This window comes from Nyctereutes procyonoides, unplaced genomic scaffold (genome assembly GCF_905146905.1).
Source record: "Nyctereutes procyonoides isolate TBG_1078 unplaced genomic scaffold, NYPRO_anot_genome, whole genome shotgun sequence".
Lineage (NCBI taxonomy): Eukaryota > Metazoa > Chordata > Mammalia > Carnivora > Canidae > Nyctereutes > Nyctereutes procyonoides.
The window spans coordinates 27,397,042-27,415,778 of NW_026575042.1; the positions used below are offsets into that span (position 1 = coordinate 27,397,042).

Below are 18,737 nucleotides of genomic sequence, written 5' to 3' on the forward strand. Positions count from 1 at the left end.
TTTTCTTATACATTTTTTCCTTCTTTCACCTTTGAAACCTTTCACCTTTTTCTTTTTTATTTTCACAGATTTATAAGTTCTTTATTCCTATTTTTCATAATACTTGCATTTTGACAAAGTTACTGCTCATGGGTTTTTAAGCCAATTCCAATAAAAATACTGAATTATTAAAAAAAATGATAAATACTTTGATGGACAAATATGAGGAATACAGGCTTAAATTTTTTTTAATTAGCTAAAATTGGCAGATAGTACCCAAGATAATATATTCAACTACTTGCAAATACTTTTTCTTTCAGGCAGTTACAGGCCATGAAGAATGTGTAGATGCATTACTTCAACATGGTGCTAAGTGCTTATTTCGAGATAGCAGGGGCCGGACACCTATACACTTGTCAGCTGCCTGCGGACATATTGGTGTTCTTGGAGCCCTTTTGCAGTCAGCAGCATCTGTGGATGCAAATCCAGCCATAGCAGACAATCATGGATATACAGCACTTCACTGGGCTTGCTACAACGGTTGAGTATACAGATACAAATCTACATTAGATGCTGTTAATGTACCAAGTAGAGACAACAAACTATAACACATTTTGATATTTGTGAATATTTATTAGATAACTGCGAGATCAGTAGGAAGCTAAAAAATACTGTACTACATAATTTTAGCTTACTCCTATCACTTATCGTGGTAAAGCCAAGGTACTAGTTTCCCAAAGATCTTTTGAGGTAGGGTTTCATTAAATTTGAAATTTTTGCATTTTTAACATACTTTTATAACGTTTACAATGTCTTTTATATAGTATGCTTGCAGTTTGATTATGTTCTTTTACTTTCTAAGTGTATTTGTATTGGGAAAAAAGGTAGCAGAAAATAAAAACGCATCGCATTCTAAACTGAAATCTATTTTCTGAGCACATTGTAAGGTAGATCCTTATATCAACTGTAACATGTGTGCTTAGCATTTTAAGGGAATAAAATCTTAGATCACAGAACTAGAAATTTGAGAAACTTAGAAACTTTTATGGTTAACTTTGCTGCATGATTAGAACATACTGACCATTGGCTTCCAAGAAGATTACAGCTGGTCAATCCATCTATAGGTAGGCTCCCTAACGGTCACTCAGAAATATAAAGCTATGTTTAAGATATAAATGTTCAAAATGAAGTTCAGCTTATGACATGTCACTAATTAAAATAACTTAAGTAATGAGGCATGTTGAGAGATAATGATTTTTTCCTTGTGTGAGACCACAGATTTTATCATGTTAGAAAATGTTAAGGTGGAACGCCTGGGTGGTTCAGCAGTTGAGCATCTGCATTTGGCTCAGGACGTATCCCAGGTCCATGGATGGAGTCCTGCATCAGGACTGCTTTTTTCCCAGGCCTGAGCCTGAGGAGCCTGCTTTTCTCTCAGCCTTTGTCTGCACCTCTCTGTGTGTGTCTCTCATGAATAAATGAATGAATAATCTTTTTTAAAAAGAAAAATGCTAAGGTACATTATATACATTGTAAACAGCTTTGTCAAAATTTAGGTTTAGAATCTTAGGAATATGAGGTTTTTAATTCGATTTGAATTTCATTGTAGCATTTAGATTACTGTTAGTTGTGAGAGCATACCTGGAAAACTAGTTCACAATTCTGATAACTTTCCCTCAAAATATTAAGAAAATTTAAATTGCCTCTTGATATAAATATTGACTTGCTTTAAAAATATAGTATCTGTTCTAAAATCCAGCTGACTGCCTTACCAGAGAGTTGAGGTTTCTTTCTGTAATGTGCTGCTTTGTAATTCTTTGAAGCCATTTTGACAAATACTGTTGAGTTACTGTGAAAGGGAAGAAACCTGAATCTTGCAAAATTATAATTTAATTAAATGTTTTCATAAGTATTTTCGAGATGCAGAATTTTGATTTTCCTATTAATCCTTGTGTCAGAATTGAGTTTTCTAACCTTTGCTATAGGGAAGTTTTGGTTTCTTCTTGAGAATTGTTCTGTGATTGGGCATCCATCATTTCTGAGTACTGATTGTACTATCAAAACTTGAACAGTAAAATGTATTGCTAATTCATAAACTTAGTTTAGTCTATTTCATTTTTACTACCTGAGATCCTGAGCCAGAACAGTTTTGAAGATTAAAAACCTTTGGATTTCAACTTCTCTTTTCTTCTTTTCTACTCAATAAAGTTGGTATTTAATGAATATAGTGAAGTGGCCAAAGAGTAGTCCTGAATTTAAAAAGATACTGTATTTTACCATTAGAATTTGATTTGTTTTTATAATGTAACTTGACATTTTACAAGTATGAGGAAAACCAAAGCCGTCTAATATTTTAGGGAAACACCTACAGATGTGAATTTTATTTAAGAAATGAAACTGGGTTTTTTGGTTTATTGGTTTGTTTTGTTTTTGTCTTTTTGTTTTTGTTTTTAGAGGAGAGGGAGAGAGGAGCACAGGGAGAAGGAGAGAGAATCTTAAGCAGGTTCCACACCCATTCTCATGACCCTGAGATCATAACCTGAGCCAATATCAAGAATTGGATGCTGCCTGAGCGCCACCTAGCCACTCCAAGAAATGAAACCATTTTGAAGCTGACTTTTATTGCTTGATTCTTTTTTTTTTTTTTTAAATATGTCAGTAAGAGTTAACTTAGAAAAATCACACACTAAGCTATCTTTCTTCAAGCAGAGCATTTAGTTGTAAATACACTACTGTGGTACATGCCCTTTGGAGAGTTGCTATCTATTACAACATTTATCAGGTCTTTATGGAAAACACTGTTTCTCTAAAATGAGTTCCTACTCGGTTATTGCTAAATTTAGATTCTCTAAGCACAATATGTATAAGAGACAAAACAGACAAAATTTTGCATGAACTACGTGCCTGGTTCCCATTTAAAGATCATAACAGATATGTCTAACTTCCAGAATATAGCAAATTTGTGATGATTCTGAATTGAACTGAAAAGAATTTGATGTGTGTTGGCTATATGCAATAAGAGATTATACAGGCAGTCTGATACCATATTTATAGTCAAAACTATTTTATAATTTGGCATTCTGAGAATAAGAAGATGTAAAATGGTTTTGCTTCCACTACTAATTAGTGTATGGCCAAAAACAAAATTGGAAGCACTCTTAACCAGCCAGAAAAAACAACCTTTCTCTCAAAATTAAGATGAAATGATGACAAATTTTTAGAAAAGAATTGGTTATAATACTAAATTTTAAAGTTCATATTTTCAGTTTTATCATTCAATCACAGAACTTAAGAGTACTTACGTTATCCCTGTTTCTTTTAAAAACTGATAAATTTTTATGAAGCTATAAGTGTCCTCAAAATATCCCTCTGAAACATGAAGGATACCAGTTCTATCATCTTTTCATAAACTAGGATGCAAAATGATAAGTTTTCAGCTTGATACAGTTGTTGGCGGTAATCAGTAGCCCAGACCTCTCTTTTTGGAGTATGCGGTCTACTCGGATAGTAATTCTCAAACATTCAGTTTCAAGATCTGGAATTTAGAGCTGTCAATATTTACGGTACTAGAAATGAGAACTGAGAAATTTAAGGATATTTATTTCTTTACCTTAAAATAATCATTAAATATTAATATAAGTAACATTTTTACTGAAAAATAACTTATTTTCAAAAGAACAATTTTAGTGAGAAGGATGGCAAATTTCTTTACTAGCTACTTTAGGAGAAGACTAGTTTGCAATGGCATCCCAAGGTTCCCCAGACCCACACCTTGAGAACTACTATCCTAGGAAAATAGGAAACTCTTAAATCTGTACTGGACAACTTTCCCTGGCTACTTCTTGTTAATGAGTTGACATTTAGAGAGAATTAAAGCAAGGCTTCTCAACCTCAGGACTGTTGACATTTTGGCAAAAATTCTATGTTGTGAGGCACTGCTATGTGGGTTGAAGGTGTTTAGCAGTATCCCTAATCTCTACTTGCTAAATGACAGCGTTCTCTTACCCCATGGCTAGTTGTGATGACCAAAAATGTCTCCAGATATGGCTGAATGTCTACTGAAAGGCAAAATTGCTCTAGTTAGGAACCACTGGATTAAAGAAAAGAGCTAACAGAAGATGGAACAATTAAAGGTTTTCTTAAAACTTACCTTCTTTTCCTAGTAAGGAATAAGGATTAAGTTGAGCTAGTATTTGAAAATGTTAGAGTAATTAAAAAGAAATGAAATATGGCATCACTTTGTTAGCCAAATATTAAGCCATGGAAATAAATGCAGACCTTGTAATAAGAATCTAATTTTTTCCTAAAGCAGGTCCCAAATGACTAATGAAATAAAAGATGCAACATTTCATTTGCAGAAATTAGTATGGCAGTTGAGGCATTTTAACTAACACCCTGGCTTTGAAAATTAGGTAAAGAAAATCTGAGGTTTAGGCTTTTCCCTGTCTTCAAAAACTCCTGGGTGTCTTATTCGGTTGAGCGTCCAAGTCTTGATTTCAACACAGGTTACAGTCTTGGGGTTGTGGTATTGGGCCCCACATTGGGCTTTGCACTAAGCCTCAAGTCTGCTTGAGATTTTCTCTCCCTCCTCCTCTGACTCCTGTGAGTGCACACATGCATACTCTCAAATAAATACATAAAATCTTAATAAATAAATACAAACTGTGCACCCCATACCTGTCAGTAATCTATATACTTGTCCTTCAACCTAGCAATCTCATTTCTAGGAAATTGACTTAGAAAAACAAAAACTTTTTAAAGTACTGGAATATTTCATTACAGCATATTGGTAATATAAGAAACAAATTAGCAATCACTTTGAAATACATAATTAGAAATTAAATTATGATACACTTTAATGCTGTGAAGTTTTTCTAAACATTCAAGAATAAGATTTGTATATATGCTATAATGGAAGGATGTATACAGTTTATTAAATGAAAAACAAGTTGTAGCATTTAAAATTTGCATAAAAATTTTAAAAGGAAGTACATGTTTGTGCATGCAGTTATATATGCTTACAGATTTCCTGGAACTATTAAGTTAATAGTGGTTACAGTCTAAAAAGTAGGGCTGGAGATGGTGGTGGGGACAGGGATGTGTACTTTTTCCCTCTAGACACTACTGTAGTATTTGAGATTTTATCATTACCTCATTACTAAAATTAGAAAATATTTACATTTTGAAGTTAATTATGTTATATAAATATACTTTATAGTATGCTATATAAATATGACTTTTCAAAAAATGGTATTTCTAACTGATCATCATGAAAAAGGAGACTAAATTTTTTCCCCACAAAACAAATATTTATTGTGTCAATAATAAATTGCTATAAAATTAGAAGAGGCTGGGATCCCTGGGTGGCGCAGCGGTTTGGCGCCTGCCTTTGGCCCGGGGCACGATCCTGGAGACCCGGGATCGAGTCCCACGTCGGGCTCCCGGTACATGGAGCCTGCTTCTCCCTCTGCCTGTGTCTCTGCCTCTCTCTCTCTCTGTGTGTGACTATCATAAATAAACAAAAAATAAAAAAAAAATTACAAGAGGCTTCTGAATTTCAGGTCTTAAGGTTATACTTTGGATTTTAAAACTCCTAGAAAAATAAATAAAAATAAATAAATTAAATAGATAAATAAAATTCCTAGAAATGTGATGTTTAATACATTCAGTGAACAACATTCTATTTTTATTTATTTATTTATTTTTTTAAAGATTTATTTATTTATGATACACATAGAGAGAGAGGCAGGCTCCATGCCAAGAGCCTCACGTAGGACTCAATCCCAGGACTCCAGGATCGCGCTCTGGGCCAAAGGCAGGCGCTAAACTGATGAGCCACCCAGGGATCCCCCATTCTAGTTATTTTTAATCCACGTAAAGTTTTTTCTTATTTGTGTTAGGGATATGTGGATGTAATTGGGCATTTCAATATCCTTTTTTTTTTTGGATTTTAATATCTGATCTCATTTACTTATTTAGGTCATGAGACCTGTGTAGAACTTCTCTTAGAACAGGAAGTTTTCCAGAAAACGGAAGGAAATGCATTCAGTCCTTTGCATTGTGCTGTGTAAGTAAAGGCAGACGAATCAGATTTGGTTTGACTATTTAAGAAATACACCATTGCTGTAAGAGTGATCACTTTGTTACCTTACACAGGATAAATGACAACGAAGGTGCTGCTGAAATGTTAATTGATACTTTAGGTGCCAGCATTGTGAACGCCACAGATTCAAAAGGAAGGTAGGAATTCAACTACGTAGGAAATAGCTTAACTTGCAATAGGAAAAAATTTCAACTACTGGCTAGTGTGGAAGAATTAACAGAGAACCCATTATTAATTAATAGTTGATTTTTATATTTGCAAGTATAAATTGTTATAAAATTTTATGTTCTCGTTATAAAAAGCTTTATTATTATGATATTTAGTCAGTCTTCCTCTTTAAAACTTGTAAAATGTAAAGGTCCCTCCTCCCCCTTTTAAAAGGTATGTTTGTTACCCACAGATTATTGTTAAAAGTTTTCTAAATACTAGTAAAGGCTGGAGAGGGGAGTCTGCCATTTTGTAATAGGTGGCAATATTGGGTCAGGATTTATTTCTTCTAAAATTTCTTTAATGATGTAATTTGTTTTTAGCAATTTTATGTTATATTAGTTTAATTAAGGACCTTTTATTAGAAATACAAATTACTCTGGCAGAAATAAGTAAATCATTAAACCTATTTGTATCCAGGCAATGATTTTATAGCCTAATATGTAAACCTTTGAAAATTGCTTGTCATAAATCTAGGAATAATTTTTTCTAGAGTATACAATGTACAAATTTAGTGAAGTCTTCCCATTTCTTTGTATTACAGAACCCCTCTCCATGCAGCCGCCTTCACAGACCACGTAGAGTGTTTACAGCTGCTGCTCAGCCATAATGCTCAAGTCAATTCTATAGACTCTTCTGGGAAAACACCTCTCATGATGGCTGCAGAAAATGGACAGACAAATACAGTTGGTAAAGACACTGGTTAAGGCTTGTATTATTCTAATACTGTAATGCATGCTATATTGCTTATATATGTTTAACTTATGGAAAACTTAGACCCCAAACTTCTGACTCTTTAAAATTTGCCAGTTATCTCCCTAGTCCTAAGATTTAAAACCCTTAGCCTGCTTTCAACCCATATTTTTATCTATGACCACACAATGTTTTCATTTGCTCTTACTGATTGGACAGTCTTACTATAGCGAGGTAGTATAGGATAGCGATTAAGACATTGGCTCTGGGGGGCCCCGGGTGGCTCAGCAGTTTAGCGCCGCCTTCAGCCCAGGGCGTGATCCTGGAGACTGGGTATCGAGTCCTACATCAGGCTCTCTGCGTGGAGCCTGCTTCTCCCTCTGCCTGTGCCTCTGCCTTTCTCTCTCTCTCTCTCTCTCTTTCTGTATGTCTCTCATGAATAAATAAATAAAATCTTTAAAAAAAAAAAAAGACACTGGCTTTGGAGTTAGATGGACTGCATGAGTCCTAGATCAACCGATTAAGTGACCTTATGCCTTAATTTTTTTCACTTTTAAAATTGAGAAAAGTAACCATGCCTACTTTGTTAAGGTTATTATGAGAGTATGAATCCAGAGCACTTAACACAGTATTTGGAGTTTAGTAAGCTCTTACAGCGTAATGTTAGTTGCCATTGTGTCTGTGACTTACAGGATAATATGATGATATAGTGTATATACATTTTAGGTTACAGTATTTTTCTTGTACTTAAACTATCACTTGAGGGATCTTGTTGCTTTATATCTTTATTTCTCTACAGTGAGTTTATTAGTAATCTGAGTGTTCATAAATATAAAACCTGATGTAATTTTTCCTCCCAGAGATGCTGGTTAGCAGTGCTAGTGCAGATCTGACTTTACAAGATAACAGTAAAAACACCGCCCTCCATTTGGCTTGTAGCAAGGTAGGTACACGTTTTAAGGGTATGTTTTCATTGTTTATATCAATAATGGCATTTTCCCCAAACTTAGTGAAGTTTTTCTACTTTACTAACATGAACACAGCTAGAGATAGAACCTCTCTAATGATCACTGACATCAGATTTCTTGAGGGGAAAAAAAAAAACACTGACATGTTAGGCACCATGATGTATGAAAATCTCCAATGGGCTAAGTAAGTTTTGGAGTGTAAGCCTAAATTTAATTTTTGTCTTCCTTTAATCTCTCCAGTCTTAAATATTCCTTCCCTCTCCCCTGACCCTACTCTACCAACACATTTGAACAAATATTCAAGGTATTATTAACTAAGAAAATTCATGGCATATATATGGTAATGTACATATTGTATGAATAAGAGTTGAGGTTTATTGAGTTTATATATTTATCTTTAATGATATGTAAGTTTTTAAGAGTTATTTGCCATAATTTTAGGGTCATGAAACTAGTGCCTTGTTAATACTGGAAAAGATAACAGATAGAAACCTCATCAATGCAACCAATGCAGCCTTGCAAACGTGAGTATTTTCATGTCTGGTGTAAATCTTGTGACCTATAATTACAAATATGATTCATAGTTATTTTTCTAACATGAGACCATTGGAATCAGTCTCAGCCACAGAAGCAGTTAAAAAGTAAAGAACTGTTTTTATAATTGACAAAACTCATCACAATTAAAAGGCTTATTATTTAAAAAGGTTTTGTACTGAAACTTTATATTGAAAATACTGTGTTTTTTTCTTGATCTAATTACATAATATTTTGTAAGAAGATAGTACTATTCTGTGTGTTTATGGAAATCAACTGGAATAATATGTTATTTGACTCTAGCAATAAATGAAAAGCTTGATATGTGTCTGTAAACTAGAGAGAGTTCAGAAAGAATCAAGTTCTTAGTGTGACAGCCATCTTTCAAGTGACCTCTTAGATCTTAGATCAAAGTCTCCCATTTTTCTCTCCCAATTTCTGTTTGCTATTCTACTTTGAGTCTTGGCTTAAAAAAAACCAATTTTATAACAGTTCCCATTCATGTATCAATCAGATTTCTTGAGGGTCCCAAAACTAGTCACCTGTAAATTATTTTCAAAGTTTATTGAAATTTGTGCTATTGCAATTAAAGGTTTTTAATATATATATATATATATATATATATATATATATATATATATATATATACTTGCCAAACTCATTTCTTAAGATAAGAATGCAGTTTAGTTATTAAAATCTTTTTAAACATTGAATCTTAGGAGTAAACAAAAGGTATTGGTGAAGGTGAATTGCTTGGGCGGGGGCATTGCTATGGTCACGCACCTTGGCAAGGTTTGATAGTATACTCTGCACATTGATTTTGTTGTCCCTCATGTCCATCTTCATTACTCTTAGGGCTGAATGCCTCAATTTTGTATTTTTGGGTCATCACAAGTTAGCAAAAAAGCTCTTTAACCAAAATGGAGAAAGTGTGTGTGTGTGTGTGTGTACACACATGTATATACTCAGAGCCACATACCTGTGTGCATGTACATTTATAATATTTTCCCCCCCTCAGACCTCTGCATGTTGCTGCCCGAAATGGGCTGACAATGGTGGTTCAGGAACTTTTGGGAAAAGGAGCAAGTGTGCTTGCAGTAGACGAAAATGGTAAGTAGTTCTGTATTTTCTTTCATTAACCTGGATTTTACTAGAGGCTTTTATCTTTTGATCCATATTTGAAGTGAAATAAATGTGGGTATTTTATATTGGTCAAAGAGGAGAACTGAAATAAACATTGAATCATACTTTGGCAAAGTGGATAAGGGTAAAAAAATAAATAAAAAAAATCTATGTAACAAATAAACTTCTGATTTCACTAACTTTGGTTTAGTGTTATCACCTTCATTCATCTTAGTATTCAAAGAATTTGTTCTGTCAGCAAATACTTACCAAGGCCCTTAAGAACCAGGTTCTTATCTAAGTTAATCTTCCCACTATTTGGATCCTATTCCCTTTTGCCTACTTGAGACTGTTACTTTACAATTCTTCATTGTTTCCTGTAATAAGGACTTTTTGTAGGAACCTTCCTAGATTATTCCCATGCATATATAAACATTATTTCCCTCATCTTAAAATCTTCAATTAATCTAACTACTTCTGCAACTACTGCCATATTTCTTGATCTTCCCCTTTGTAGCATAATTACTCAAGTGTTGGCTCTCCTGCTGTCCCCAGTTCTTCCCCCCCCTTCATTCTCTCCTGAGGCCCCTCTGGTCAGACTTTTGCCCCCACCACACAGCTATACTGTCCTTAAGATCACCAGTGATCTTCATGATATTGAATCAGTTCTTAGTTCTCATTGTACCTGATGTATCAGAATTTGGCACAATTGATTATTCCTTTTTCTTTTCTTTTTTTAAGTAGGAGTAAGGGTTTTAATAAAGAATTTAAAATATACAGGAATAAGGGAGTAAGTGGGGATGTGAACGTTGCAGTGTGGCATAGCAAGTGTCCAATATTTCCCCAAACAATCTCTATATTTGTCTTTATGCTACATACTGTTACATAGATAAATAGGTATAGATCACTTTAGGTCAGGGTAAGAGAGGAGTCTTAAGAGTTTGATTACAGTACCCTTCTATGGGTGAATCCAATCTGCCTTCATTCACAAATACCTGGTTCCTTCAACTAATAACTGGGGGAGGGTCCGTAGGGTGCTATTTTAATGGTTGGATTAAGTAATAACCAAATTCACTGGAATTGAAATATGTTTTTTATTTTATTTTTTTTAATTGAGGCATAATTGACATGCAACATTAGATAAGTTTCAGGTATATACTTTTTTCTTTGTTAAACTTTGTTTACTTGACTTTTAGGACTTTACACTTTCTTGGTTTTCACCCTATATTACTAGTTACTCCTTCCCAGTTTCTTCTGTGAAGTTTCTCCCTCTTCTCCCCATATCATTAATATTAGAGAGCTGTAGGACTCCATCTTTGGTTCTTTTTGCTTTCCCTATCTATATGTAGTCCTTTGGTTCTTTGATACTAGCTATATGCTGAGAATTTCTGGATTTATATCTCCAGCCCAGACCTCTCAGAGTCTATATAGAGATGTGATCCATTTACAGATCCAGCTGCCTAATTGACAGTATTGTATGAATGTCTAATAAAAGCTCAAACCTAACCTGTCCAGAATTGAACTGACTCTGTCTCTTTTCCTGCCAAGCCTGTTCTCCCCACAGCCTCCTGATCTTAAGTTGATGACAATTCCGATCCTTTTAAGTACTCAGGACAAAAACCTGGGTTGTCCTTGACTCGTCTTTCTCACATCCAGTGTATAATCCTTCATATACAACTGATGCACCTCCAAAGTATATCCAAAATAGGCCCACTTTTTCTATTCTTACCACCCCGGCCTGGATCCTTTTAAAATATGAGAAGATACTAATTTAAATCTCCCTTCACTTACAGTGATCTTCAAGGCCCTACATAATTAATCTGTTGTCCTATTACCTCTCTAACCTCATCTTCTACTCTTCCTTCTCTCCATTCTACCATGCCAGCCCATGCTCACTAGGAATGTATATGTGCATTGTGATTCTTTGTTCTGGCGTCTTTTCTCTGCCTAGAACACTCTGTCCCCAAGCAAGTCTTTGACTAAATCCTTTAACTGTTTCAAATCTTTACTCAGGTTTTATCTTCTCAAGCCTATTATATATACTAAAACCTGCTACTGACCCCTACTATGGCATTTACAGTCCTTGTTACCTGCTCTTTTCTTTCTTCTTCTTTTCCATAAAGCTTATTTTCTGTATATAATTGAATTTTTTATTATGATTGCGTATGTCCCCCAGTAAATGAATATAAGCTCCATGGAGACAGGGACTTTCTATCAGTTGCTTTCACTGTTATATGCTAAGTACTTAGGAAAGTGCCTGGACATAATGAATGGTTATTTGTTGAGTGACTGTGCCAAGCACTATGCTCAATTCTGAAGATAGGATGTGACTAAGACCATCTACTTCCTTAAATGGAAAGGAGTATAAACAGGCTACTACAACACACTGAAAGTGGTTCATTTAGAGAAAACTTAAAATGCTGTAAGAACACGTAAGAGTGTTCAAACTCTTTCTTACAGGATCAGGGAAGGCATCCCAAAAATGTGGCTTATAAGCCAAAATCCAAAGGACAAATAAAAAAGTGGGGAGAGAGCTTTCTAAGCAGAGTGGCATATTTAGAGAGAAAACACAGGATATTGTAAATATTGGAGTTGTGCCAGAGTCTCTTAAATCAAATGGCAAGGGATCTGTGCAGTAGGAAGCTAGCAGTTTGAGGGGAGCAAGATTAGAATGGGAAAACAAAGTAACATTTACAGGTGAGAGAAGGTGGTAACTATAATAATGGTAGAAGCACTGAAGATGAAAAGATACATGTTTTTAGAGATCTTATGAAGGAACTCAGTGAGACTTTGTATGGGAATAAATCTCACACCATCTGGCTTGGAGTGCTGTGTGGATGATGGAAATGCTTTTAAAATTGGAATGTAGGAGGAAGAGCTAGATTCATTTGGGGACATGAGAAAATTTCAGTGGAAACCCCAAGTGGATAATGGGACATACGGACTAGAGACCAAAAGCAAGATCTAGGTTGGATATAAAGATTTGGGAACCATAAGAATGTGTAAGTCATGAAATCCAAAGAAGTAAATGATAGCATGTATAAGTTCAGACTCATAGCTTTAAAATAAATTACCATTATCAGCAAATTACATTTCTAGAGATACAGTTATTACATATAGATTAAAATGAACAGCCTAAAATGCTAAACTTAGATGTTTGGCCACATTATGAGACTCTGAATCATAAGCTAATACTCAAATTTTGTTGATCAATATTTTATATAGATTTTTCCTTATAAATAAACAGAAGGGATAATATAACAAGATAAGGAAGGTCATCTGTGACCACCTGGGTATCTTCTAACACACTTTGCAATGTGAGATAGTAATCAGAGTCCAAAATTGACAAGTCAGAGCCATATATTTCCATGGATTTTTCTGGAGGAAGCAAAATATTTTATACTTGCATGAGTTAGATTAGACCCTTGTCTTCAGGCAATTTGCTTCTCTTTTATCTTTAGCTGACCATATCAACTTCATGCAGAAGAGAGGAGCCTGCTTTCTGTCATATTCCAACTATATAACACACCTGCGATGCTCTTTTCCCCCTACCTTACTCTCATTCAGGCATCATGACCTGTCTAAGGGGTTGTTCTGCCTAGAGAGTACAACAGGCACCCTCAGGCTTTCAGAAGATCTCTTGAAGTGTGGGCATTGAAGCACTCTCCTCATTTTGAGTAAACAGGTTTAATTTTTAAAAATGCACACCCTTCAGTCACTCCTGCCAAATTTTCAGGGGTATCAGCTGTTCCCTTTGACTCTTTAAAAGGGGGAGATTTAAGAAGGGAAAAAAACATTTCTTCTTTCTCAAGGATAACATGGCATGGATAAAAATATATAGGAGAACTGGAAACAGTTAAAGGTCTAGTAGTTAGAATGGGTAATCAAACCATGGTATAATCACAGTAATGGAATGTACAATAATAAAAATGAATTGACTACAGTTATATACAACAACATGGATAAATCTTGCAAGCATAATGTTAAGCAGAAGAAGCCAGATATAAAATAATACATACTATATGATTCCGTTTACATTTGGTTCAAAAAAACACTGAACCGTAGCATTTATGAATATAACTAGAAAGGAACTCATAGCCATGATTACCACGTAAGTCAGGATAGTGGTTACTTTTGTGGAAGAGAACAGGGATAGTGATTAGTAAGGTATGCTGGTAATATTCTTTCTTAATCTGAGTAGTGATTACGTGAAGGTTTGTTTTTTGATAAATCATTTAGCTATGTAAAAAAAATGTGACATTATAAAATACATACAGTTTTCCCTTGAACAACACAGGTTTGAACTACATGGGTCATTTAATACATGGATTTTTTTTATGGTACTATAAATGTATTTTTTCTTATGACTTTTCTCTAGCTTTATTATAAGAATGCAGCTTATAATACATACAACATGCAAAATATATATTGTTTTATGTTATTGGTAAGGCTTCCAGTCAACAGTAGGCTATTAGTAGTTAAGTTTTGGGGAGTCAAAAGCTATACACACATTTTCAACTATGCAGGGTTTCATTCCTTTAGGCACCCTCCCTGTCCCCCACCCCTACATTGTTCAAGAGTCACATATATGAGCGTAAAAGCTAAAGCATTTATATATTTAGCAATAGGGAAAACTGTATCTAGATACGCAACGGAGAAATGAAGCTGTAAATTAAAACTTCTAAGACATTTGCTGCTAGAATTCCAGTTGGGGGTGATCTAAACTTGGCATCATATGGTGTGCTCTCACCATCTTCTATTTCACTTCATCCTCAAGACAGGGTCTTGTACCAGCCAAGGTAACAAATGTTTACTTACTCAGTTTGTTGATACTTTGTGGTACCTTAATGGTAAGATCAGGCTTCTAAAGAAAGGAAGAGTTGAAAAGGAAACATTGGGTTTTGACTTAGGAAATAAACAGGTAAACTTTAAAAACTCCTGTTTTTCATCAGTGTTCTGTGTCCCTTAGAAAAAAGTTGATCAACAGCCAGATGCCATTCATTCAGTGAACATCTTTGATCACTTCTGTGCCTCATTCATGAAACTGTACACATTTAGATTTCTCAGCATGTAAGCATTTAGTATAACTACAAGTTAACAGATTCTTCTACCACTTTGAAGGAAGCTTGATCAGTCTGAGGGTTTTTGTTTGCTTGTGTTTTTTCCATTCTAGCTCAATATCTTCTGTGAATTCAGGTGAATATGGATAAGTTTTGAGATCTTGGAGAAATCATCCATCTCTGGGCCTCAGTTTCCTCTTCTATAATACAGTGTGTGTGTATATATATATTCTCCCACCCTAGAACTTTTTTCTACTGTTGGGAAATTTCTGAATCATTCTAATTAAGCCAATTTATTATAAGCCAAGTAATTTAAACTGTGTCTAAAATTGAAGACCATTAGACTTATTTCCTTATCTCAGGATGTTTAATTATTTAAATTTTATTTTTAATTCTAGGCTATACCCCAGCTTTGGCCTGTGCTCCCAATAAGGATGTGGCTGATTGCCTAGCTCTCATTTTGGCCACCATGATGCCTGTCTCATCAAGTAGCCCTTTGTCATCCCTGACATTCAATGCCATTAACCGTTACACCAACACCTCAAAAACAGTCAGCTTTGAAGCCTTGCCCATCATGAGAAATGAACCTAGCTCCTATTGCAGTTTCAACAACATTGGCGGGGAACAGGAGTACATATACACTGATGTGGACGAGCTCAATGACTCTGATTCTGAGACCTACTAAGAGGCTGAGCCAGAGGTCTAAATGAGGAGTTCTGACACTAATGCTTCAGATTGTGCTTTTTCAGGAAAAAAGGCACTTTCTTATTCACATACAAATTCAACCTGAGAAGAAAGAAAGATCGCAGAGTGAGCAAATATGAGAAATGTGATGACATTAGGAAGAAGAGTTTTAAAGGCAAGTTTTGCAAAAGGAACTTCTAGAATCTTGAAATAGACTTGACCAGAGGAAAATACTTTGATGTCAAATTACTTTGTGGAATTGTTTGATTTGGTTTTCAGTGCCAGGAATAATTTGGGACACTGCACCCTAATCTGCTTATACAAGCAACACTATTGTAAAAGAAGAGATAAGGACACTAGATTTAAATTTTACCAATAAAACTACAACTAAATTTAAGGGCAATAAAAGTTTGGTACAGTAGGCATTATGTGCACAGCAAATTGCCAAAGGACCAAGTAACTTAAAAGTTTTTTAATAGAATGCCATTTTGTGGACACAAGAATAGGTGAAATGAGACATTATCTAAACCAAACTTTAATATTTCTGAAAATGAAGCTGAGATTTGGTTTTAAATGTTGATTTTTTTTTAAAGAAAACATCTGAAAGCCTTCGAATACTGTATTAAACCATGAGAGAAAGCAGATGTATTTTTACATTTTTTCTTTTACATAAAAATTTAAAAATTCCAACTTTTATAATATTAGAATTAAAAACCAGCTGGCTGAGTGCAGTCAGGGTGAAAATACTTGTGATGTAGACATGAGCTAGATTGGGGTCGGGTGGTTGTTGACCAGTTTTGAATGGTTTAGGTTTAAAATTGAACTATTTTTGTTTGAAAATGTAAAGAATTTCCTAGAAGAAAATTTCATGAAATCAGAAAGTAGATTATTTTCACCCTATTGCAGCTAAGTGGTCCTGGGGAATGGAATTTTCGACCTCACTACTTTGGATGGTACACCTTCATCACTTATGTTACTTTTGTGCCTCCACAATGGATTGGGGGATTTTGTTTTCACTGTTTAGTGAATAATCAAAAGGAAAAAAATCCCTTATCATTGGTAAGTTAGCATCATCAGGCCTCTTGGAAGGCATTTCTGTACTGGGTCCTATTCAAGATTTAAATATGCTACTACTTGAGGAAAAAAACAATTGCCTGCCGAATTGGAAGACTGCCTTTCAAATAACAGAGAGAGAGAGGGGGAGAAAGGCTGATCTTTAGGCTTTTAAATAACAATTTATATGGTTCTGCTTTTACTGTAACTGTCACTTTCCCAGTAAGAATGATTTCACATATGTAGGGGGTCTTACAGATCTGGGTCAAGTTCCATAAATTTTCACAAAATGATACCCAATTTCATTTTATCTTTTTGTATTGTGAAACTGGAAACTTTATGACATTGTAAATTTCAGCTGGTTTTTCTGAATATAAAGTGTGAAAACACAGAACAGTATTTTGATCTATTTGATAATTTTGTGGGGTTTTTGAAGAATTAATGAGCATGTACATAGAAATAGTGACTGCTTGAATACTGTATTTACTTGCACTCTTTCAGTACATCAAGATTCCTGTATATTTTAGAGTATAATAAAACACAGATGTGAGTTGTATTTAATGAATAATGTATTTGTATCTGTGCATATTACCTAAAAATCTATAAAGTTTCTAGGGCATTGACTACTAGATTTTAAGCATTTTTTTCTAAAATATTTACAGAAATTATAAATGTAATCCTTCATCTTTTCTTTATAATATAAAGAAGTCATAATGGACCCTTCCTAATTATTAATGGTAGGAAGGTGAATTTGCATTTTAAAGACAGTGGACTACATTTTCTATTGTACCTTTTGAAAAAAAAAAAAAACTCAAGAGGATTCTAAAAGTATACATATGTGTGCTTTCTCTTTCCTTTTAGGAATTCTCTTCTGAATTCCCTGAGGGAATTTTCTAGAATCTCAGAATTGAAAGAGACCTGAGGTTCATCCAGTCTAACCTCTTAACAAATACAGGAGTCCCTTCTACAAGGGTGATCTTTCCACCTTGAACACTTCCAGTGACTCTACCTCACCAAGCAGTCCATTCAATTGTTGAGCAGCTCTAACTGTTAGAAAGGTCTTCCTTAGATGGAGTTGAAGCCTCCCTCCCGGTAACTTCTGTCCTTGGGCCCGGGTCTGTCCTCCAAGAGAACATGAACGTTGGAAGGATGAATCTCACGCCCTCTGCCATGTCTTCTCTTTTACAGGCTGTTTGACTTATCTGCTGAAGTGATTTCCAGAAGGACTCATTAAACACAGTTAGATTACCCATCTAATGAAATCCAAGGTGTAGCTATAAAGTAACAAGCTGTTTTTAACTTATCCTCACACATGCCAGAACTTAGATCTTGTATCACTCTATATAAATGAGGCTATTACTGAAAATATTTGTGAGATGGTCCTTTCAGTTGCTTGCCCACTAGGAAATCTGTTTCATTGCTTTGTGATCGCATTTTGTGACAGTCTGTCCCCAGCTTGATCAGCCACTTCATTTGGTCTGCACCTAATGAGGGGAAATCCCAAACTGCTGGTCCAAATAGTATTTGAGTAGCCCTAGTATTGTTGGAGTATGTACATGGAAAACTTCAATGAATGAACACAGCAGCACAGTAAGTTCCTTTATAGTTACACCTTGTATGTCAAAAGCATTCAGGCCCTGCTCTGTAGTGATTTTTATCCTCATACAGAATAGAAAAGCCTGTTTGCTTTTTTAACTTCTGCATGAAAGATGACATCTGAAATATCTGATGTGTATTATAGTAATACCAGCTTCTGCTCTAGAACTACTTTGGGGGAAATGGTCGTAATAGCAAATGACTTCCTTTAACAAGACACTCAACTCAAACAGTGCCATTTAGTTCAGGAGATCTCTAAGTGTAGCTGTCAATTTGGGGTTTAATTTGGCTTATATTGGACCTTTTAAATGAAATAAAGGTTTTTTTAATGCAATAAATCAAGTGTCTTTCTTTTTTACATATAAACTTCTTTATCTTTTAATGTCTAATTAGTATTCTAACTCATTTTTACCTTTCTTAAAAATTTGATGACTTCTTGACAAAGCTGTTTTAGAATTTAGATGAAACCTAAGTGGGCTTCTCAAATGTATTAGTTCAACAAATATTTATTGCTTGCCTGCCATATACTTGAGGGTGGGAATGGGCAGAAAGTAAGCCTAGAAGCTGTGTCCTCTAGGAGTTATAGTCTCATCATGGAAATGCATATACCTGAAAATAGAAAGTATAAAATTATAATTGAGGTACAGATGAACTGCTAAGGAAGGTCAGAGAACAAAAGATGACTTTGGAAAGAACAGGCTTTCTGGGAGAGATGACATTTAGGTTGGACATTAAGGA

General features: G+C 34.8%; 1 protein-coding gene across 13 annotated transcripts in view; it reads left to right on the forward strand.

The window, feature by feature from the left end:
* Positions 1-18,337, forward strand: part of ANKRD28 (ankyrin repeat domain 28) — a 195,889-nt gene extending 177,552 nt beyond the window's left edge. For all 13 annotated transcript variants that reach the window (XM_055321692.1, XM_055321689.1, XM_055321699.1 and 10 more), the window contains 8 exons: positions 300-519; positions 5,959-6,046; positions 6,136-6,219; positions 6,834-6,979; positions 7,843-7,925; positions 8,392-8,474; positions 9,503-9,594; positions 15,065-18,337. In XM_055321692.1, coding sequence (XP_055177667.1) covers positions 300-519; positions 5,959-6,046; positions 6,136-6,219; positions 6,834-6,979; positions 7,843-7,925; positions 8,392-8,474; positions 9,503-9,594; positions 15,065-15,351 — 1,083 coding nt within the window. In that variant the 3' untranslated portion in view covers positions 15,352-18,337. The remainder of the gene's footprint in view (positions 1-299; positions 520-5,958; positions 6,047-6,135; positions 6,220-6,833; positions 6,980-7,842; positions 7,926-8,391; positions 8,475-9,502; positions 9,595-15,064) is intronic.
* The last annotated feature ends 400 nt before the right edge of the window (positions 18,338-18,737 follow it).